Consider the following 25,597-nt stretch of genomic DNA (forward strand, 5'->3'; position numbering starts at 1 on the left):
CAAATCTCTCATGTTCATGAGAGATGCCTTTTATATTGGCTATGAGACATGTGGTGTGTCTTCGATCATCCATAGTCAATCAATTTTTCATCAACGTTTTCCTTCGTGGTGGCAACTGAAGGTCTTCGAAATCTTGGATGATCTTCGAAGCTTCCTCTTCCCCTCTGGATAATTGCTGTCCTCCTCTTAACACTGACAAGGGAAGAAACTTCATCCTCTAATTTTAACTCCAGGTTATACTTGGTGTCATACCTGGTGACAGCACAGTGGCCAATATTGTCACTTTTCATCAACAGAAAATACCTAGTCACATGCAAATAGCAAATATAAGATTCACGAATTTGAAACACCTCTTTGTCACCTCGTTTGAATGTATGATGTGCATCTGTTTATGATTACTGTAATTAAACTGAGGTTATGTCACATTTTAAGCCAATAGCCCCTCTTTAAAAACATTTAGGAATGGGTTTGACACATACAAATGCGTACAATGATATGAACTATATAGCAAAATATGTTTAAAGTTGGTATTTAAGATACATATACTCATTGTTGTCACTTGTGTGTTAATTATTTGAGCGTGGGAATTGAATGGAATATTTTCAAATGACATTATTTTTTTTATCAATGGATGCATGTATTTTTAGCACAATATTAGTAACTTGACCTTTTAAGCCTCAACGTGGAGACCTTTGGTCAAACATACTTCTCCGTATGAATGAAATATACTCTTCGCCAATTCTGATGGTCAATTCGTTAGATATAGATACTTGCCAACATTTAATGAACGCTGTATTACATGGTTATCGAGCTTTGAAGAATGATGTATTAGATACTTACCAACGGTTAAAGAATCTCTATGAAGTTTATTTAAGTAACTGCAGTACATATTGAGCAAGTACGTGGCAAAGATGATTTATGATGACGTTTCACATGTCGATATCTGCCAACCAGCTACTGCTGATATATGTTATATTTTAAACCCCGAAGTGCAGCAGCCAAAGACTTACTCACCTAAAGGATGGTGCTTCTATGTTCTTGTAGCTGAGAGCCAGTAGGGAATGGAGTGAGTCAAGGTTCTGGATGAAGCTTTTCATGTCCCCTCCCAGTGTCTTTAGCATCTTGTCGTAGCCATGACGAAGGCAGTAGATGACGAAGTAATCGCCAAACACCTCCAATACCGCTTCCAAAGACAGATCTGAGAGACAGAGGAAGTCATGTTGGGATGAATTTCTCCAGGTCCAAGTTTCTGCGCAAAGCCATTATACTACTACCACCACCACCACCACTACAACTACTACTACTACTACTTCTACCACTACAACTACTACTACTACTACCACCACCACCACCACTACTACTACTACTACTACTGACCACCACCACCACCACCACCACTACTACTACTACCACCACCACCACTACTACTACTACTGACTACCACCACCACCACCACCACCACTACTACTACTACTACTACTACCACCACCACAACCACCACCACCACTACTACTACTACTACTACTATATGCACTACAGTGCAAGGATTGCAGCTTGCAACGTGTCCAGAGTACGTAAGAGAATGTATGTGAATACAGGGGGCTGATAATAATGTTGATAATGTTAATAATAGTGATCACTTGTTTGTTTTCCAAAGCCGATCTTTTACAGAAAACAAGGCTGATGCATCTTATTCAAGACTGGAAAATCAGCTTTGAAGTAAAAACAATTACAAACGTATCTTTTTCCTTTTAACAAGAATAAAAGAAATGAACAGATATTCAGAAAATAGATATAACAGTTAATTCCTTAAAGTGTCCCCTTTCATCAGTAGGGTCATCTACTCTTGTATGTGTTCATATTTATTTCAGTGTTTGTTTTATTGACGTCTCTACATATGAGGCACAAGTTCGAACACACGTTTGATCATACATGAAATCATATTGATGATGAGACTGATCAAGCATAGTTTTATATTATGTCTTATAGCTAAAATGGATAGAATGATCATTAAACCGCCCGCATGTTATCAGAAATGAACGTCATAGGATAGGAATAGGTGACGTCATTTTCAATAGTGACGTCATCTGTTTTTTTCTATGACGTATCCATATTTGTAAAAGTGGGTCAGGGACATTCGTGTTGATTGCAGTAAATGTTTCAAAACCGATACTGTTGTTTCTTTTTATTTGATAACAAATTCCATCCATTTTAGCTATTATAATGGTAACGCTGTTTTTCAGGGCATTAGTTCGAACACACGTTTGATCACAGATGAAATCATATTGATGATACGACTGATCAAGCATAGTTTAATATTGTGTAAAAGCTTGACCACATATTCGAGATGGGGGTGAGATGGGGTGAAATTGGGTTTAACGTCGCTTCCAAGATTATTGCACTTATATAGCGACGTGCATGTACGTGTGTGTGGCTGCTTGTACTAGTACGGACTGATGCCGATTTATAGTGCTAGCTCACTGAGATACCATGCCGCAGTTTAACATGAATGCCCCACTCAGACACAGTATACTGACTCAGAGCCGACCAGTCCTTGTTTTAGCCCCTAAATGCCGAGCTTCAGACAGGGTAACAGTTAGTACCATCTTTTAACATCTTTTGGTATGACGCGGCCGGGGATCGAACCCCGGACCTTCGCTCTACCACTAGACCACGGATGCGGTCTATTCGAGATGGATGTTGAACTGGTTGGAAAAGTACATTGACACAGCTGACTGGTTGATATACGGCGACATGTTCTAACTCGAGTCCAGAAAGAAGGGCTTAGGGCCAATGGTACCATATTGGCACAAGGTTGTACCCTAACTACATCTACAGCAATCAGGACTAACAGTCGACTTTGGCCAGTTTTTGATGGCAGTGCAAATACTAATATCATCATTCCATTATCCACGACTGTGCACATATACTCTTACTACGTCAATCAATGCATACTGATATATATCAAACATTTGCTCCATTTAACCCAAGAAAATTAACAAGCCAGCTTATCTTATGAATACACAAGCCGGATTATGAATATTTACTGAAGCAGGCAACGTATATATAAGTCGCCGTTTAATCAACAGAGACGGAATGTGGTTGATGGCGTCTATATTGTCTTTATCAATCACGTTCATTATTATTCAGGAGCATGCTTCCCCCAAGGGTCAGAGCGACATTGGATCAAGTGTACAAGCCCTACTCCACCAGAGCACTACAAAGATGCATCAGTCATACACGGGTCTCTATATCCCATCCCAATCAACCCACGGGGCGAAGACCCCCACCAAGATAATGACTATGTATATATCGGACACTGACATCTTTCCCTATTCCCTATTATAAGTCATGTCACAGTCCTGTCCTTTCTTTTGGGAGAGAGTCTTGTGTAAATCGATCCTTATGCATTTCTCCGCGATGTCTGTGTGACAGGGATCGTGGTTGATGTATGGGGTCAATGGTATGGTGGTGTAATTGTGTACAAAACAATGACAATGAGTGCTTTGTTTGAACGGGAAGATGTGAAGGGGAAAATGATGATAGAATCAGAAGGGTGGCTCATTGAAAACGTATTAGAACGCATTATCAACAATGACTGAGTGAGTTGAGTTTAACGCCGCTTTGAACAGTGTCCCAGTTATATCATGGTGTATCAGTGTCTGATGCAGGTCTCAGACGTTTACCACTTCGGTGAAACCCACGAGCACAGATATGGTGCTGACAAACCTTGAAACAATCGGGCGAATCGGAATTCGAACCCACAATCATAGGTTTCTGGCGTGCCAACGGAACGCAGCTCTGCACAGCGAATCGTGGCGCTTTAGAAGACAGAACTCCCATTAGCAACAATTGACATGGAACTGCAATTATACTCTCCGCCAAAATAAAAGCGAATACTATACATGTTGGTTGATATCTGAAGACTTACTCATATGCAAGAGATATTAGATTGGATCGATGCACAAACGAACATACTGGTATGTTGTGTGTCCCGATGCTCATGTGACGTCACGGATTCTGAATCGAGATGCACCATTTGTCTTTTTCGGGATTAGCGTGTAAAGTTTAGAAATTACGTGCATCATATCGTGACAAGAGTAAAGACACTCTTTGGTAACACTTCACCGATTGTTAGTTTTGTCATTAATTGGTACATATTTAACATCTCTTCTTAACGTACATACTTTTCTATATTTTTTTATGGTTTGTGGGGATTTTTGTGGCTTTGCGTATACTTCATTTTTTCTGTGTTTACATTTCGTTTCAATTGCAGGTACCTATATCACTGAGATTCTAGATAAAGGGGCGGTGGGTAGTCTTGTGGTTCAGCTCGTGGTCAAGGTCCTTTGTCATGATGTTGCTGGAATATTGCAAAAGCTGTGTAAAAAACAAACACTCATTCTTAACAGCGGTACTGGTAATTGGACTGGATTGAAAGTTGAAATCCATGAATCATTCCTGTCTTCATTGCTACAGTTACAAAATGCTACTTAAAGATATCATTAGCAACTTTAGAACAATTTTGGGGCGTTTATAAACACGATTTGTATGACAAAATACTGATGAACATGTAAACATATCGAGGTCCAAATGACAGACAGAAACAATCGATGGACGTGGGTCACTCGAAACCCGAGGTATCATCAACGATATATCGAGTTATACATTACTCGAGATGAGCGGAATAAGGATATACGGCCATTGTGGGATACCTTGTCAAGACCACGTACCGGGTACATTGTCTTAAACACATATCGGGTTGATGAAATTCAAGCTACTGTCTGGGTACATGGCTGGCCCTTCCGCTTAAGCCGCAGAATTGTTTCCCCTAGTCGTGCCAAAAACCTTTGATGGTGGGTTCGAATCCCAGATTAGCCCAAGTTTTAGATCGCTCAGCATCAGAGTGGTGCTTGGAGGTTCACAAAAATGGTAAGCGTCTAAGACCTGCATTTTGAAAGTTCCTACTACATTAAGCTACCCATAAAGATCCGCGTAAGAATTGATCCTCAGCAACCCATCAGTCTCGCTGTCTTGGTTGATGCATGTCATCATATCTCAATTGTGTAGGTTGGCGCTCATGATGTTAATCACTGATTGTCCGGCCCAGACAGCGGTCATATAGCTGGAATAATGATGACTGCGGCGTTACACAACAAACAAACCACATTAAGCTGACACACCGTGAAATAACTGAAATACTTTCACCCAACCGTTTTCACCGTTTTAACCCAACTCACTCACTCAAATAACTGCCTCTGTAGGTGTCTCATCGCGAAGCTGCTAGATGTATAACCTACATGTATTTGATTATTCATCACGCTGATTATATAACGTGAATATTTCATCATCCATCTCATCAAGAAGCTACTGATTATTAACATATATTAAAAATTCATCACATTCGTTTGTGTTTATGTAAAATTGCGAAGCTGTAAGATTTGTAACATGAATATTTAATCATCCATTTCATTGGATTGTGTATATGGATCATCCAGAAACTACTAAATATTCACATAAATGTTTTATTTATCACATTGATTTGTGTTCATGGAACCTCACGAAGCATGTTGGTCATAATTTAATGATGTCTATGTAATAAGATATAACAGTTATAACGGACAAATCGGTTCCTTGATGACCCTGTTCATTTATGCAAGAGGTCTTGCCGTGGTCGTGATGTTACGCTAATGGCGCATTATGTGGGTCAAGCCTTCTACTGGAGTCTCACCTAAAACCGTAGACACTGCCCCAATGAGTTGGAAGGTGAGCTTGTCTTCGTAGCGATAGAAGACTAGGAAATGATCGTGTTCATCAAGACCCGACTCCTCCCTGGAACAAATATGGGTTGATTTATAATCTTATTCACTCATGTGATACAACACTTGCCGTTCAGAATAGATGTTGCCACATTCTGTGTTGGCGCCTTGTCACTGGTGTTCGGTGGTCCATTCATGTGGTCTTCACCACTGTTTTGCTTTGCGTCAAATTGATTCTGTTTCAGCGGGTAATCGAGATAGGCTATTCTGTGGTGTATATTTATGTTGTTCCTTCAACACGACCCTCGGAAACTGCGGAAGTAAACATTTGATCACTAAATCACTGTGCACAGGACCATGTAAGGTGAGGTGAAAATGTGTTTAACGTCGCGTCTAAGATCAACGTCGCGTCTAAGATCATTGCACCTATATAGTGACTTGCATGCACGTGTGTGTATGGCTGCTTGCACTAGCTCGGGCTAATGCCGATTTTATAGTGCTAGCACATTGATATACCATGCCTCAGTTTAACATGATACTCCACACAGCATACTGACTCCGAGCCGACCGGTCCTTGTTTTAGCCCCTTAATGCCAAGGGCAGACAGGGTAACAACAAGTACCATCTTTCAACTTGTTTGGTATGACGAGGCAAGTGATCAATATCAGGACCTGCGGGCGGACGCTCTACCACTAGACCACGGAGGCGGTCACAGGACCATGTGCAGCCACAAACAATAGAGTTCATAAAAGTGGCTAAGAAGTGTGGGGTTCATATCGTATGATGCAAACAAGCGGAGGAATCAGTAAAACGTGTAGTCAAACTACTACTTCCATGGAACACTTAAGCAAATGCGTCTGGAAACACTGTTAAAACTGGCCCGTTTACATGGAAATATGAGTTAGTTGTGGATAGCTTTTTCGATGAGTATGTATGCACAGCCGTTACTCAAGATATGTACTTTTGGGTTTAGCGCTAGTCCAAAGGATGCCATTCATGTTTTGTCGTGATTGCATGGTGATTTTTTACAAATGTCTAATGTATTCTTTGTTTCAGGTGCTCGAGAATTTAATCAAGGGCCAATTTTGAAAAGCCATTGTTTCAAGGCAGAATAAAGAACGCAGTTTAAGGCTCAGGTCCCATCTGTTCAAATCGAAGTAATCCTGTACCTGGGTCTTTGCAAAGAAGTGGTATTTCGACTACTTTTATCATTCATTTTGGTTTGAACGTATGGAACCTGAGCTTGAAGTGACTTTTTAAATTCTATTTTTGAAACAATGACGTTTGAAAATAGGCCCCTCAGGAAATGCAGGTAAAACAGCGAAACTACTGAGTGTATAGAAAATGAAACAATGGAACCATAATGACTCTACATCCATGCGCCTCGAAACAGGCTTACTAATATTTCCGTGAAAAACGACACGCTTTTGGTTTTATGTATAAAGTGAGATGCTCTTATACAGAATACATAATTCAAATGGCATATTTCCATGTAAACGGGCCAGTTTTAACAGTGTTTCCAGACGCATTTGCTTAAGTGTTCCAGGGAAGTAGTAGTTCGACTACCCCTTTAATTGATTCCCCAGCTTGCTTGCATCATACGATATGAATCAGTACTTGCGACCATCGGGGGAAACATATGGTCATATGTAGAAATGTTTACAAGAAACAAGGACGTGCGGGATAACGGAAGTAACAAGGAAGCTAATGAGTGTTTGCTTCCCCTTGTTGTGTGGCTCCTTCATGACCCCTGTCCAAGGTGACTGAATCGATGCACCAGGTATACATCAGTACCGCGGTATTGACTTCATTGAGAGAGTGGATAATCAGGAACAACGGCCATCACAGAAATTGACACTATGCTGCCATATTACGGCTCAATTGAAATGTCGTGAAGAGTCAATGACACAAACAAATGGACAGTGTGGTTCCAAACACCCAAAGTGCCAACACGAATGGCCCTTGTGCCATAAGTAGTCAATATTGGGGCAGCAAATTACCGTTATATCGTATTCAAAGAAAGTAGACAATTTCACGCCTGTAACAACATGCTTTTTCCTTCGCTGACCTAATGAGGTTTACAAGAACGCTCCATCGCTTCTTTATTCCATGTAACATGATTTGTGCAAGATTTATAGATATACACAGAACAAGAGGAAGATAAACGAAGAATAATCTATTAGTGCTTCCGGAGTCAAGTGGTTTCTTTTAAGGGCTGGTTCTGGCGTACCATCATGTGTAATTCTTGCGTCTCGGTCAATATCAAAAGCGTGTTCGTCTGATAGTGAGTGATTAATACGAGATAAGACGGTGAAAGCTAATGGATTATTGGCCGCATGGCTAGCCTCTGTGACGGCGTAGCCTTCTGAAGCATCCATATTCAATACATCTTAAAGAAATATGTCAAATGATATATACTTTGTGTCGTGTTAACGTAACAGTGTTGACGTTAATCGCTAGTCTATAGCTTGTCATTTATACATTACGCTGTTACAAACCTTTTGATTAACTTTTCTTAGATGAGCAAGACAGATACATCTTCTCGTGCACTACCGCGGCAGTTTGCGAATCCAGCTGCTGAGAACTGATTTTAAGTGATATTGATACATGATACAATTTATTTGTAAATAATGGAATACTCGAAAATACCACCATCAGTCATCATTCATTCAACATACATTGTTCACACTTATGTTGAGTTGTTATTATGCAGCAATAAATGATGGTGCCATTATTATTATTATTATTATTATTATTATAATTTACAGATTAAAATATATAATGCAGGAAAGAGGGTTTGGGTGATCCTGGCACAGTGAGGCTGGTTAGGCCTATCATCAGCTCAGGGCCCTTGCCTCCTCTACAAGCAGCCCAGACAGCGAATGGGACTTCTCCCAGGAAGCGCTGCCTAGTCAAACCTACCCAGAACTTTTCGGAGAATGTGAAGACTCCCCAAAACTGCAGCCTTCTGCATTACCCAGATTGGCAGAAGGGCTGTATTCCTGGTAGCTCTCCCGATGTCAGTCAACAGATTGGGAGGTACCAAACCTAAGGCACCGTGAACAATGGGGAGTCGGACAACTTGGTACTTGGGATGCAAGCGTGACATTTCAAAAGCGAGGTCTGCATATTTGCCATGTTTTTCCTGAATCTTGTCAATCATATTAATGTCAAAAGGGACAGAAAATTCAATGATATAAATGATTTCATTGGATTTATCAAAAAGGACAAGATCAGGTTTGTTGGCCTGAATATGTCTGAGGCTTCGTACGGGCCTATTCCAAAGGATTTTGTATTTATAATTTTCCATGACGCCCTCTGCATATTCAACACCTTGTCATCTCATCCTTGGCTCGTTTTAGAAAACTGTGAATGCCTTGTCTTGACATGCTTCACAAGGTGATACTGATCATGATGATAATGATGATACTTCTGACATATTCATCACCATTATTGTCATCATAATCCTCATCATCACTATCATGCACTCAACACAGAAAGGGTACTTAATGTACATGATATGTTTTAACGGATCAAGGGATTCGGCTGCATTAAATGTGCATTCTCATCTGCCTGGAGAGTATATATTTTACCTGTCTGAAGGCACAGAATGCTTCCGCAAATCAACACAACCATAACACACAACAAATCATCAAGCAACTATTTTTGAGTCCAGGGTATGAACTATATGCTTTACTCTGCCAGATGGTAGATCAAAAAGTGCAAATAAAGTGCATAACACTTTGTACTTACAGAACTTTCTGCCATATTTCTGTGCTAAATTTCTCCTGCAGCAATTCTCGAACCACACAATGAATCTGGCCGTACTGGAAGAAAGAAACATCTCATGTTATTTCACCAAACTCAAAGGAAATTGTGGATGCATTTGTTTGTGCATTCAAATCACAAACCTCTGATTATGCAACATAATTAAAGGCTTACGTTACAAAGCCCCACTCTAAATCTTGGGTTCGTTGACAACTGAAGGGTACATTTATTTCGAATCCACTTTAAGCGTGGAAATTTATCAGTAACTACTTTATTTGATTTCTTAACAGGCCGTTGTCGCATGTCAGGAGTACCGTTGCGAGACGCCATGCAACAAACAAACACTGGATTGTTTATGCAAATTGTGTGAATGGCGGGTGATAACAATAGGGTAGGACAGGCGTATCCTTTTCGCGAACATATGCTGTCATCACTGATTTTCAGTGATCCATTCACCTCTAGTTTGCCTTTTACGCCCAAGGAAATCTGTTTCAAATGATGATATAGAGACCGGTTATTCTTTCGCGTTGACTTGGCATTAGTACGGACGAGTACAAGCAGCCACATATACACACACGTGCATGCACGTCGCAATATTGATGCAATAATCTTGGACGCGATGTTAAACCCCCTTCACCTCACCTCACCTCACCTCACCTCACCTCACCTCACCCGGTTTGTAACGCATGCCCGTAACTAGGGGTGCTTATTGGATGTCATCACAGTTAATTGCTTAAAACTGAGTTATTCGTGAATATTAATTTGATATAGCAACGTATATAGAGTGTTGCGGGGTTTTTTCAAAACAAATGTCCTCCAACATGGTCGACATCTTAACCTCTCACAAAGATGTAATTCACATGACTGTCTAGATCCGTACAAGAATATGTTACTTATTTCATTATTCATTATTCAGGAATATGGCAGGCCTGTCAACAATACTCTTACACACGCTTAAAACTGTATGGTTTAAACAACCCATTATTTTTCACAAATGGTCAGTCGGTTAACCTGATTAGATTGAACTTCAACCCATATTTCATTATTGTACACTTGGAATTGACTGTACCCTTTCTTCTTTGGACTAGGGCGGTGAGGTAGCCTTGTGATCAAAACATTCGCTCGCCACGCCGAAGACCCGAGTTCGATTCCCCACCTGGGTACATTGAGTGAAGCCCTTTATGGTGTCCCCCGAAATATTGCTAAAAACCGCGTAAAACCATACTCACTCACTCACTCACTCACTCACTCACTCACTACAAAGAGAATGCCGATTTGGGACTATTTATTTCTGTATCCCTTTGCCCGAAGACGATTTGGGAAATGTCTGTTGACGCCGAGTTGACGGTGCACATGCTTTGCAAATCCTGCAATCGACCGAAATCTACATGGCAGTTGTAGCGGATGTCGATTTCGTTACGTGATTCTGATTGGACTATGCATAGACTCGTGAGTCCAGCCAAAATATAACTCCATAAATACAAGCCACGTTCGGCTTTACAGTCAGTCAACTCCCTTGGCTTGGGAAGATGATACGAGACCATACTCCCGGAGTGAGGGACCTAATCACCAGCACGCAAAGTCAGCAATCTCACCCACTCAGCCACTGAAGCTTCCACACTAATGAATGTCCGACAAAATGTGTTTTGAAAAATATGTACCTGTCCAGCTCCGTGCACAGGTAAAAGTTAAGAAGCAGTGATGCAAGTTATCAACACTCCTCAACACACACACACACACACACACACACACACACACACACACACACACACACACACACACACACACACACACACACACACACACACACACACCACCCGCCTCACCCCTACCTCTACCCCCACCTATTATATAAACAAGGCTCTGATATATGACACAATTCCCTGGCTTTAGTACACGCCACTCTCTGGCAGAGTGATATTCCTCCAATGACACACAAGTACCAGGCCATGATTACACCAGTTCAAACATCGTTCAAGTTCACCGCATCCTTCCCAGCAATTACATAGCATCTCTTTCCCCACTGACAATTATCCAGACTCTATTCAAAGACACATTCGCCCCGTGGCAACATCCGCTGTCACAATCAACTCCTTATTACAACATGCTTCTGTGAGGGTCAGATGAAACCCTCAATCCCCCAAAAAATCCAAACGAGTGCTTTGTTATCATTTCGGTAAATGATACATTGAAATATCATCCCTCAAGGTAATTATGTATCAAAATACGAAGATTTCAAACAGCGTTATACGACTCTTGATCACGACATTCAAGGCCTCAGTAAAGCCTTCATATCGTTTTAGGGGGGCACGGGTGGCCCAGTCGTCTAAGGCGCCGCGATTCGCTGTGCAGAGTTGCGTCCCTTGGGCACGCCAGAAACCTATGATTGTGGGTTCGAATCCCGGTTCGCCCCGATTATGTTTCTAGGTTTGTCAGCACCATACCCGTGCTCGTGGGTTTCACCGAAGTGGTAAACGTCTGAGACCTGCATCACTTGGGGCTTTCCTCCCACATTAAGCTGACACGCCGCGATATAACTGGAATACTGTTAAAAGCGACGTAAAACCCAACTCACTGACTCACTCACTCACTCATATCGTTTTATGTTAGACATGTGGAGGACATTTTTAACTTAAACTTCACAAGTCGATGATCTGATATCGTTAATAACGGTCAAATAGCCAATTCCCTTACACTGATCTACCCACCTGAACTAGAAATAAAAGATAACAGTAGAACTGCCTAATTTGCTTCATATTTAGATCTACCACGTTAAAAAATGGTACTTGTTGTTACCCTGTCTGACGCTCGGCATTAAGGGGCTAAAACAAGGACTGGTCGGCTGGGAGTCAGTATATTGTGTCTGAGTGGGGTATTCATGTTAAACTGCGGCATGGTATCTCAGTGAGCTAGCACTATGAATCGGCATCAGTCCGGACTAGTACAAGCAGCTACACAAACACACGTACATGCAGTCGCTATATAAGTGCAATAATCTTGAACGCGACGTCAAATACCATTTCACCTCACCTCAAGTTTAGATCTATGCATAAATTCAGAGTGACAAAAAGCTCCACAAGACTTTTAACTGTTCCTTTATGTCGAGCTATATTCCAGGAGGTCCATTCTTTGGTGTTTACAGTTCACAACTTTTGAGGTATAATCGAGCATGCTCTTTCTACTAAAATTTCAAAGAGCGTCAAAAGTTGTTTTATCAAGGTTACAACATTAAGGTGCTTAGCAACGCTTTCAAAGCGTTTTATAGTAGACACGGAGAAGACATTTCTAAATTTGACGCATCAGTGACAAACTTAATGTCCGATACATAAATTTCCTATTTTGACTTAAACCACATGTCCTCGTGTTTTTAGGATGAACATTTGACTCGCCTTTGCAAGTGTTTTGACGGGTGCAGCCGATAGATAAGGTACCCTCACCTTCTCGCGAACACCGGGTATCATAAATAATTGATAGTGATAAAAAAACATGCTTATTGAAGAGTCGGAATCGTTCTGTGAAGTCTTTTGGTGGAGATGTTTTTGTCCTGTACTGTACTAGAGTGCATACGCGAAGTTACAACAACTGTAAACGTTCCCAGAAACATATGTTGTAGCACAAGCGTATTGTGTTGATACTCATCTCACTTGTAATGTCGCTTTGTGTTGTAGTAATCGTGTTTCTTTCTAATTGACCGAGCGTACTATTTTGTTCCTTGCGAGAAGTACCCTGTCAGCATCTTTATATTAAACATATTTTCTTGTCCATAAAGACAAACAGACTGGGCACAAGTGCACCGCCCGCCTTCTCAGCATCTTTAGTACCTCATATATTCATATCATAAGAATAGTCGAGTCTTTTTAAGTGTGGTCATAGGATACTGGCAAGCATAAGGGACGCAACTCTGCACATCGAATTTCGGAGCGCTGGACACAATCGAGATTTCTTATGAATATGGAAAGGGTTGTGGCGCTTTTAGTTACAAATACATACATAGATATTGATTTTGTTTAATTAAGCAGGATTTCATACTGGATTTTGTGTGAACATTAAGGAGTCCATTGGTCTGTATTCGGAGTTTTCAAACTTAGCTATGATGGGTATTTTCAAAACGTATTTACTTTAAATTAACGTTCAGTTTGAAATGAGAGGGAGGGTATTGAGCGTTCAATTGCTGTAGGCGCACTTATTAACCACCGCGCCAATTCAGACTTTATTATAGTGGAGAAACCTACTATCGCCCAGCATAAGTATTTAACTTTAGTTTCTGTTAGCCCAGGTGGCTACATCAGTAGAAGTGAACTGAAGAACGGTTGCCGAAATTTTCCAATTCACATTTCCAGAGAGTAATACGCAATCTGTTGCAAACTGGGAATTAATTCACTTCTTGTATGGCATATCACGTCGCATCTTTGACGATTTGATTTTTCCGTCCTTGATACTCGATTGCATCACGTCATATTTGAAACAGATTAACTTTCAGTATAGCGTTAAAGGACTCCGGAAAAACGACATTTGGAGCTGTGCAGTGAAAATCAAACCTCACCAACATATAATTCCTTAAAGGCAAGCGTGGAGTTTCCGGTGCTACTGGTAAGCCATGGCATGCTCACCCTATTCGCGAACACCTGGTGTCATCAATGAATTTCAGTTATCTATTTACAAACATTTCATCGTTATATTGCCTTTTAATCCCTATGGAATATTCTCTGGCGTTGACGATTTATTTTTCTTTTAATTTTATGATTACTTGCAAATAAATACATTTTACAAACATGATTCTTTCTGTCCGTGGAGTTAGGTGTGTCCGTTGAATTGTGAATTAATGCGCTTCACGCATAGGTTATGTCCGCTACCACTGATGGCACTGAACCAGTTAGAAATGTCCAAATGGTTAAAGATGAAACAATGTGTAAATTGCGAGTTTCCAATAATTATGCCGCATTGATGACCTTTAATCAACAATGCACTCAGCAAAGTAGGTTGTTCACGGAATGGGCCAATTTTCTGGCCTTCTGTCCGGAAATGGTTGATTCCTAGTTCTACCAGACATGCAATTATCTTCCGTCAAACATGGGGATTAATTACTGAATCCAAATCAAAAGAAAGCTGTGTTGATACAAACTGAAGTTCCCACTACACAAATTAGATTTATCCCTTGTTATTGCATTGGATAGATATCTATTATTGTAAATTGGTACTGACGTGCTTGGCGTAGGTAATTAATTGATGCTGATGTGCATGCATATATACTCTCCCAAAATAGTAACGGATCATGAAATATGAATGTTAAGATCGGTCAGAAGAAAAATCAACACACATGTCTACCAATGACAGGATGGTTTCGTAACCAAGATCTCACGCCACAGCACACCTGAAACTGCATTGACCATGGAATTCCTCCAAGTACGTGGGTAAGGGGTCATTCTTGATCTTGACACTTCAGGGAAAAGTCGTCAAATCGCTCTGAACCAATGATATGGTTGATTTGCATAATCCACAGTAACACGCAAGCTCTCGACTCTTGCTTCAATGCAGTATTTGTGATCCGTTTGGGAATGCGTCGCCTACACGGGATTAATATCTTAAGGTGTCATTTCGGCCCTCTGAGGGGTGTTTGTAATTTAAGTATGTGCTAAATGTTGTATTGCTTTGTAACACATGACAATGTAATAAACTATATTATTATTATTATTATTATTAACAACGCCAAAGGACTATCGGCGTGCTTGAAACTTCAAACAAAGCCATTCACAACGTCGTATTTGTACCATGGCACTGAAAACAAGATGGTTCTTCTGAAGACAGCGACACAACTATTTCCATAATGATAATTATCACGTTTAATGATACCATTATCAAAAGCGCATCTTTTTTTGTGTTATTATTATCAAATACATTGGTAGGTATCTATGTTCAATTGTCATTTAGTTTTAATGGTCGTGTTTCTAGTGGCCTAAGGTCAGGAAGAGTGTTCGTGAAAGAAAGGATTGACAAAATCATGTTATTTCTGTTCGGTGATGATTTCACGCGTATTTGTCTATGTTAGCAAATGAACGAGATTTCCTTGCAATTGTATGTAAATTTTGCTGCCTACAACAAAATAAATAAATAAACAATATTGTAAACAAAGGTACGAAAGTATATCAGTGAACCAGGTGTCCTTGACGAGTCTGGACCAGACAATCCAGTGATTGATATCATGAGCATCGATCCGCGCAATTGGGAGCGATGACATGCATCAACCAAGTCAGTGAGCCTGACCACCCGACCCCGTTAGTTATTCGTTATAAAGTCGATGTAAAATCTGAAATGAAACCCTATTGGTTATCCATACTTTTATTGACTTCACTTCCCGTTTACTGTCAACTGCCTTGCTCAGCACATACACATTTATACATGTAAACATGGTTGATAGCTTCAAGCATAGTCGCCTTTTACGGCAAGTATGGGTTGTTGAAGACCTATTCTTCCCCGTATCTTCGCGGGTCCACTGCACTAAGAAGGTAGATACATTGTAAATAAAGCCGGTGAATATATGATGGATTTACCAAACAACCCTTTGGAAGTATCTAATTTATGACCTTAACCTTCCTGGAATAGTAATTAGTATCGAAAATAAATTACAATCTCGAATTAAACTGATATGAAAATAATATGTTTTTAAGAACAACAGCCATAAAGTTAGTTAATGTAAATTTAAACCGTGCTGTTTGTGTAAAACATGGACTGTTTGTAATCTATTTATATTTAATATCCTTCACCAAATGTGTGGAGATTGTGTTTAACCATCTTTGTTCACGTTATCCGTCAGAGCTTAATCTGACACTAATATGTTAACACTACATGTTGACCATTACTACAGAGAAAACTCCCGAGGGAAACCATGGCATTCAAACAATTTGGGACACTTGATAGCTAATCCATGTTTCAACATTGCAGCAAAATTACTCATATTTGTGAATCTCTTTTTTAGATAATTGCGTAATATTTCAAAAGACAACAGTGAACATGTTTTCCGAAAATACAGATGACTAATTCATGGACGTTTCTGAGGACAATATAGTAAAATCATAGGAACAACTGCTTTGAACAGGCACAGACGTGTTATGCACTTTCATCTTCAAGTCAGTCAGTTTTCAAAAAAAGTTTAATGACTTAATCAGCCAAGGGCGGTTTAAATTGTGAAACTTTATCAATAACATCTATGCATTAAGTCATACATGGAACGTACCTGTGCATTGTCTATAGCTAACTGTTCTCACAAAGGGGGCACGGGTGGCCCAGTCGTCTAAGGCGCCGCGATTCGCTGTGCAGAGTTGCGTCCCTTGGGCACGCCAGAAACCTATGATTGTGGGTTCGAATCCCGGTTAGCCCCGATTATGTTTCTAGGTTTGTCAGCACCATACCCGTGCTCGTGGGTTTCACCGAAGTGGTAAACGTCTGAGACCTGCATCACTTCGGCTTTCCTCTCATATTAAGCTGACACGCCGTGATATGACTGGAATACTGTTAAAAGCGGCGTTAAACCCAACTCACTCACTCACTGTTCTCACAAAGGATCAAATGCAAGCATTACATATACCTTAATATTTAATAAGTACGGTATATATGTATATTATTTCGGAAGGTCCTTAGAGCTGGTGTTTATTCCAGACATGCGTTCGTTTATTCGAGCCAGATGTTCATTTTTTCATAGATGCGTTTTCAACAAGTTATTTCAGATGCTCCTCGAAATTGCATCGAGTCTGACGAATGACGAGGCGTTTAATCAATGCTGCCTCAGGTACGTGTTAAACGTGGGATATCTTTCTTTCGTTGTTTATTTGACCTGGTGTTTATTAAAAAAAATAGAAGTGACAAAACTATTTCCATAATCAAAAGAAATTTCTGTTTCCTATGATATCATAAGCACGTGTTTATGATCATGAGTCACCATCAAACAATGATGATACCAACGGTTCGAGAAAAGGCGAGCGTAGCCAGCACCCGTCACACATACATGCACAGGCAAGTCAATTGTTCACGTGAAAAAACTAGGCGCTGATTTACGGCATACGTTTATTCATTGCATACGTGCTCATTTCAAGCGCTGCTTAATCAGCTATTACTGGTGAATTTTGTACAAAGGGAATTCCAAGTTCATGTGTTACTTTAGGTCTTCCAAACTTTGGTTATCACTAAATTGTGAGAATACAGCCACATGAACTAAATAGTCTTACAAAGAGAATGAGGCGGTCGGGTAGCCTAATGGTTAAAGGGTCAAACCGAAGACCCGGGTTCGATTCCCGACATGGGTACAATGTGTGAAGTCCATTTGTGGTGTTGCTAGAATATTGATAAAAGCGGCGTAAAACCATACTCACTCACCCACTCACTCACTCACTACAAAGAGGATGCCGATTTGGGACTTTTTGTTGCTGTATCCCTTTGCGCGAAGACGGAAATAAGTTGATAACATTGCATCGAGAGGGGCTATTTGGCTTGCCCGAAATAATACGAGTGGTCACGAATGTGGGTAAAGCCGACAGAAGACAATTGCGCGAGACATTAATGTTTGAAAAAATATCAAATATCAAATTCATTGAGTTCATACATCATAATAATACGGCGTGATATGACTGACCACCGTTAAAAGCGTCGTAAAACACAACTCACTCGCTCATTTACTCGCTCACTCCCATCTCAATATCTCAAATTCTTAAAGTAGATAAATGCGACAAAACCCTTTCCATATTCAGTAGTTCTACAAACATGGGGTACTTCTGCCCAAGTTGCGACACCAGTGGTCCAGTCGCTTAAGGCGCCACAATTCGCTATGCAGAGTAGCATCCCTTAGGTGTACCAGAAACCGATGGTCGTGGGTTCGAATCCGCCCTGATTATAATTCTAGATTTGTCAGCACCACGCCCGTGAGTTTATCCAGAGTGACAAAGCGCATCAAGCTACCAAGCGGTGATGGAACTAAAGTACAAAGTTCAAAGTGGCTTTTGAGCCAAACTCATTCACTCATTGGAAGGTGAAATAAAATTGAAATTGAAAATAAATCATAACCAATTCGCTACCTTTGGAACCCATGTGTCTTATGCCGTGTATCTTTTAAAAAAAGGGTCCTTTTTCTTGACATGACATTCTCTTTACCTATCCTACGTGGTGGCACGTGGTCCTGTGCACAGCGCACGGGCCACAAATCAGGTGAAGTTGGATGGTAGACCGCGTTTGGGCAGATTGGCTCCTGAGAGTTTCTAGGGCTTCGGTCCTGCCCTACACTGAAGCACATGCACCACATGTGGTGTCTCCTTTGGCAATGACTTTGCTCGAAATGTGCTTCTGTTCTCCCAGCAGTGAACAGGATAACTTACAGGCAGCTTGGGTTGTATACTCCCCAGGGAGCTGAGAAGGATTGTTGAGTGCACACTGATCCAGTGACCGGGGTAATAATAGCGCTTTGTGCATGTCCCTGTGTGGTGTGGAAATATCCGCAATGTAAATTACCTATTATTATTATTATCATTATTATTTTATTTTATTTATTTTTTATTATTATTATTATTATTATTATTATTATTATTATTATTATTATTAACTTCAACGCCAGAGTCTAACCAGTCTCGATTATCCGCTGAAACAGATTCCATTAGGAGTAAAAACCAAAATAGTGGTAAAAATTATGTGAATCGATCATTCCAGATCAGTGATGACACTAGGCGTTCGCGAAAAGGGTAAGCATGTCCTGCCTTACCGGTAGCACCCACCACTACACAATTTGCATAAAAAAATATATGTTTGTTGCCTGGCGCCGCACAGCAGTATTCCTGCCATAAATCATTTTCCCCAACCTAAGAAGATGGGGCACATGGCAGTGCTGCATCAGGATATTGGAGATGTGCTTTATGTCCCGTTTTCCCATTTTGCCTCATAACACTTAAAGCCATTTTGCCATTTTTTCTTCATCAATGTAAATTCCGTCTTCCACGTTGAAGCCGTGAGCAGAACTTCAGGTTAACAGTTTGTCATCCCAAGCGACAATTTCCGCATTTACTGCCAAACTCCAATACAAGCAATCCCCTTCTGTACGTAATGTGTGTTCATAATGAGACAAAAAACTCATTGTGTGAACAACTTTGTTATTCCGTAGAAAACGAATGAAAAAAGTCGATAAAAGCCATGAATCGTGTTTTATGTCATAGTGGTTTGGGCTGGAGGCGGTCAGAAGAATAGTGTGGACCTTGAGATGTTCTGTTCATCGCGCATCTGCTCTGTCAATCTCCGCGGTCTGTGTTATCGTCTTAATATGTATAAATTGTTTGAAATGGTACTTTCATCACAGCCCTGTCCTCTATATCTCCACGGACTGTGTTAACGTGTTACTTTGTATAAATGTTTGAAATGTTCTGTTCATTAAGCACCTGCTCTTTCTATATTCATGGTCTGTGTTAACTTATATCACTTGTTTGAGGGATGCTCTGTTCATCACGCAATTGCTCTGTCTATATTCATGGTCTGTGTTAACTTATATCATTTGTTTGAGATCTGTGTTATCATGTTAATTTGTATAACTTGTTTGAGAGTTTCTAGGGCTTTGGTCCTGCCCCACACTGAAGCACATGAACCATATGTGGTATCTCCTTAAGCAAGTGACTTTGTTTGAAATGTGCCTCTGTTCATCCAGCAGTGAGTGGGTACCCGGTAGGTTGAGATGGTAATGTGGTTGTAAACCTTCTAGCGCCTCACAGGCAGCTTGGGTTGTATACTCCCTAGGGTGCTGAGAATGAAAATCGAGTGCTCACTGATCCATTGACCGGGGTAATAATAGTGTAGCGCTATGAGCATCCACTCGGTGAGGTGAGGTGAGGTGAGTTGGGTTTAACGCCGCTTTTAACAGTATTCCAGTTATATCACGGCGTGTCAGCTTAATGTGGGAGGAAAGCCCCAAGTGATGCAGGTCTTAGACGTTTACCACTTCGGTGAAACCCACGAGCACGGGTATGGTGCTGACAAACCTAGAAACATAATCGGGGCGAACCGGGATTCGAACCCACAATCATAGGTTTCTGGCGTGCCCAAGGGACGCAACTCTGCAACTCTGCCCCGCATCCACTCGGTGAATTGAATCTGGCGCAATACAAACGCACTTATTATTATTATTATTATTATTATTATCATTAACATTATAAAATGTTCTCACTCAGAAGATAAACTGTATTTGTACATCCAGATGTACAAGACTGTGCTCGCCGGTTCAGCTTCCTCGGGTTTTTTTTTCAAGTTCAAGGTTCGAAAATTCATATATCTAAACTTGCTAAAAGTTTTCTAAAAACTTTTCCAACGATGCAATACACTGGACACATCAGTAAGACTATGTCGTTCATAAAAATATCAATTGGTTCTCGTATTTGTTTTTAATTATTTTGGATACCTCATTTCGTACATATTTCTTCGCTGTGAAAGTAATGTGACAAACGAAATATAATTTTTCGATAAGGTGATTATTTGATGTCAAACATTCCTGCAGAAACAATTAAGTCGAGATGTTGGAAAAGCGAGCTCAATATTATATGTGAGTGAAGAAAATTGAAATTTGGGGAAGACGTTCCCATTTCGAAAAATGTCCAGAAATAATGAAGGATTTGATGGAACAATTTCCACCGTAACAATCCTAATAAACTAACGGGCAAAAGAAACCGCCACCAAACCATTTTCTGGTCTAAAACAAAACAAACGCAAAATTTAGTAACGGTTGATTTTTTATCATAAAAAAACCAATTATACCAAAACCGTATTTGAAAAAGGTCAAAAACGATGTACTTAGAGTTCTGCAGACACACCTTTATCATGCTGGGTGTATTCGATCACACACGCACAACCGACGTTGATCTCTTTTAAAGTTCCGTGCCACACGCATGGCCCTAACACGACGTCGAACTGAGTACACGAGTCTCCTGACATCTTGATTAGGGATCCCACACCACTCTTCCTGCAGGGCAATTGCCAAGGCATCCCTCGTCCTTGGGTGTCGTTGCAGGAAAGGCAGTACCACAGGCCGCAAAACCTCATCAACGTAACGACGTGCAGTGAGATTTCCGACGATGATTACTAGATCTGTCTTCTGGTCCACGCAGATGCCATCCTAGACCATGACACTACCACCTCCATAAGGCTCGACTTCTTGAGCGAGACAACGTGCCGTCCGTTCACCACGTGGTAGGTAGATTCGCGCCCGTCCATCAGTCTTGAAGAGCTGGTCGTCGCCAATTTCTCTGCTGCCACTGCTGTACGGTCCTGTCCCTTCTCAGCCTGTGACGACGGTGTAGAAACGTTAACGTCATGCCCTTGAAAGGCAAGGAGACCATACAGGCGGAGTCGTTTAGCAACGGCCCCTCTGCTGACTGGATGTCCAAGGCTATTTGTGGATGATGACGTCACGGCTATGCATCTGGACGTTTACTGAAGCACCCGTAAATACCGGTCTTCCTGTGGTATCGTGACCTTGGGTCATCCACCCCTCGGCCTGTCTGCAGTACTGTCTGGTTGCCTGTGACGTGTGACAAGTCTAGCGATGGTGCACTTGAAGCAGTCCATTATATTGGCAACGTACTCCTGCGTCGCTCCTATTTGCAACATACCCATGGCTCTCTCCCTCTTCTCTGCGCTTATATTAGTCGAGGCGTGTTCGTTGTTTTAAACGGTTTCATGTGATGAGTGAGTACAATCCTGCTCATGTTTTGCACCATACGGGCAACTTTGTGCACATTTTGCATTTTTTAGTGATTAAAATCACTTTTCTCGCATATCACGTAAAGCACGTGCACGTGTTCACAAGGAATAGGTAGGTTGCATTCCAGCTATGTGTTCCAAACTGGTTTCGTGCTGTTTGGCAAATTTGTTGAAAACAGACGACCATTATTTATTTGTTGGCGTTTCTTTGGCCCGCTAGTTTATAGGAATCGTGAGTATTCAACAAATAATTTTGAAATCTATTGTCATCGCTACACACATCTGCTTTGGCAGTTATTACCAACACGCCATCGTACCACGCACGTACCACGATGTTAGTCCACAATCTGATGTTTACAACCCTAAATGAACATCAGAGAGCTGGTTTGCCTAAATACACCTTTATCCGCTTACTTTCCATTTCAGAGGCAAATACATTGTGAATTTTCTAAATGATAAAAGCGGCAAAACCCTCCCCATTATGCTAACAACCAAAACATATTTTAGTTCACTGTAAGATTCAGACTGCATCATAAGCGGGTACTGATGAATCACCATCATAAACACATGCAAAGGCAAGTCAGTTGGGTTCCCCTTAAAAAACACAGTAACATATGACACAAGTCAAAAAAGTGAGTTGCATCGGACATGATGAAATCAAAATACAAATCTTATGGTACAGTGGTGATATTTATTTGATAATGTGTGGGGTTGCAGGTCTCGCGTTTTTGTCAGCAAGAGAAATGTTTCGGTCACTGCTTCAAAACATACCATATCATTTCTCTGAATTTTGTTTCCAATAATTTCTGACCACCGAATCTATCAAATAGTAGATCCCTTCGACGTTTTGTCTTAGGGGAATTCCAGGTAGGGACTCCTGCACAGACCATGTACCAAGAACAGCTTATGTTTGTGGAAAGAATTGACTAAACTTAAGGTTAGATAGTTACAATGTCACCAGGGTCTTCAAACACATTGGGCGGTCGGGTAGCCTAGTGGTTAAAGCGTTCGCTCGTCACGCCGAAGACCCGGGTTCAATTCCCGACATGGGTACAATGTGCGAAGCGCATTTCTGGTGTCCCCCGCTTTGATATTGCTGGAATATTGCTAAAAGCTGCGTAAAACCATACTCACTCACTCACTCACTTCAAACACAGACACCACGGGGACATAATCATCCGAGGGCACCAAACAGAAAACGTCCGTAAAGCTGGGTTTTCGGATTAAAGGGGTCCAGACTATCGGAGGTCCATTGTACCTCTCTTTTTTCATGAACACTACCCAAAGGCCAGCATCAGGACCACCTCGCCCAATTTACTGTTTACTGTGAAGCCTGGTTAATTCGGACAGAAGTGTTTCCACTAAGGTCGTTCTGGATAACAAGTATACGGATTAACGAACCGTGGCTGCAGAAAAATGTCACTTTGCGTATATGTAAACTTTCCCGTCATTAACTGCCCTGAATGTGAGGTTTTCGGGTTAACAGGGCCACAAAATAAATGAAGATCGAGAAGGCGGTCCTAAAACAATTATGAATTGGTATCCGGAAAATCCGAAGTGATGCAGTTGTTAGCAGATGAAACGCACGAGCACTTGTATGATGCTGACCAAGAAGCCAAGAAACAATTCGGTGAATCAGATTCTAACCCACGATGAAATGATTCTGGGACAGCACTCTAGAAATTAAACGACAGCGCCACGCTTACTAGAAGGCCATGATGACCCAGAGGAAAAGCTTTTCACCGAGACGTCTTCATGAGCATATTGAATCATTTTATTATCGAATCTTTCACACATTACCCCCTTGACAAAATATCCCATTGTTAAGGCTTTGTTTTCTGTCCATGAAATTCATAGAGACGATGGAATAAGAAGGCCTCTGACTAAAGGTCGTTGTTTTTTGGGGTTTTTTAACGCCACACTCAGCAATATTCTAGCTACATGACGGCGGTCTGTAAATAATCGACTCTGGACCAGACAATCCAGTGATTGACATCATGAGCATCGATCTACGCAACTGGGATACGATGACATGCATCAGCCACGTCAGCGAGCCTGACCACTCGATCCCGTTAGTCGCCACATACGTTACAAAGTCAATGTAAAGTTTGAAATAAACCCTATTGGTTATCCATACTTTTATGGACTTCACTTCCCTTTAATTGTCAACTTCCATGTTTAGCACAAACACATTTATACACATGGTTCATAGCTTCTATAACCATAGACAGCTTCCGTGGTCTAGTGGATAGAGCGTCTGCCCGGAAAGCGGTGGTTCGATCCCATTGTCGTTACCCTACCAGGAGCTAGGCTTAAGGTCATAAACAAGGACTGGTCGGCCTGGAGTCAGTATATTGGATATGAGATGGTAATCCATGTTAAACTGCGGCATGGTATCTCAGTGGGCTAGCCGTATGTAACCGGCAAAAGTCCGGGCTATTACAAGCAGCCACTCAAACAAGTCCATTAACGTCGCTATAAGTAAATAATCTCGAACGTGACGTTAAACTCAATTTCACCTCACCCGTTAATAATGAACTATTGCTGCAGTAAAAAAGTAAACATGTGGAAGCATAAAGTCACGTACATATTAGATATATTTCTAATTAAAAGAACAAAAAGAACTGAAGTAAATAAAAGAAATGCATGGCATTTATATAATAATTTACGGCAAACAACACCACTGTGGTTCTGTATATATTACGGTACGCTTAAACAGGTACCATCAGAAAAAACTGATTGATACATTATCTTTACAATTTTCCATAAGATTGCACTTACCATTTATCTTGGCTGTTATTGAGTACGCAGGTACTTAGGTATTCAGGTACTCCCAACCATGTATGTGAAGATAACTGGCAACTTATTTACTCCAGGAGTGAGTCGCACCGTCTTATATTACAAGTTCCCATGTCGCAGAGCGGAATGGCCAAGCCTTGTCTGAAACAAATGATGCGTCATGATGATAGACCTGGTTGTGGATGCATAGTAAACTCAGGTATAAAGTTATTAAGATTTCTGGCCATCAATATTTTCCATATCAAAGGTGCATGTAGAACTTAAATTGACTTTGCGTAAAGGGAGATAACTCCGCGTGTCATATTTGTAAAGTATCACCAGAGTTGTCCCCCTTGGTAAACAAGCCAGCAGACGGCAAACAAAACCACACTGGATATGGCAGCCATAGAAAAAAAGAAAGATTATTTCGGAACTGTACCATTAAGAAATCAGATAAGGACAGGTCATTGCAGAGGGAACAGACATTCCACTATCAACCGTTAAAAGTGTTTAAAGTGGAGATGAAATTGAGCACAAAAAAGGAGAGGTAGGCCAAAAACTGTTGGTGACAGAAGTCG

At 40.9% G+C, this 25,597-nt stretch overlaps 1 protein-coding gene across 1 annotated transcript in view; it reads right to left on the minus strand.

Moving 5' to 3' along the window:
* Positions 1–25,034, minus strand: part of LOC139445160 (guanylate cyclase soluble subunit beta-2-like) — a 72,489-nt gene extending 47,455 nt beyond the window's left edge. The window contains exons 1-4 of the mRNA XM_071226271.1: positions 25,023–25,034; positions 9,513–9,586; positions 5,732–5,832; positions 1,015–1,198 (exon numbers count right to left, since the gene is read on the minus strand). Of these exons, the coding sequence (XP_071082372.1) occupies positions 1,015–1,198; positions 5,732–5,832; positions 9,513–9,586; positions 25,023–25,025 (362 nt within the window). The 5' untranslated portion in view covers positions 25,026–25,034. The remainder of the gene's footprint in view (positions 1–1,014; positions 1,199–5,731; positions 5,833–9,512; positions 9,587–25,022) is intronic.
* Positions 25,035–25,597: the final 563 nt, after the last annotated feature.

The sequence above is a fragment of the Haliotis cracherodii genome, unplaced genomic scaffold, assembly GCF_022045235.1.
Source record: "Haliotis cracherodii isolate W230 unplaced genomic scaffold, xgHalCrac1.p SCAF_6, whole genome shotgun sequence".
In the NCBI taxonomy this organism is placed as follows: Eukaryota; Metazoa; Mollusca; class Gastropoda; order Lepetellida; family Haliotidae; genus Haliotis; species Haliotis cracherodii.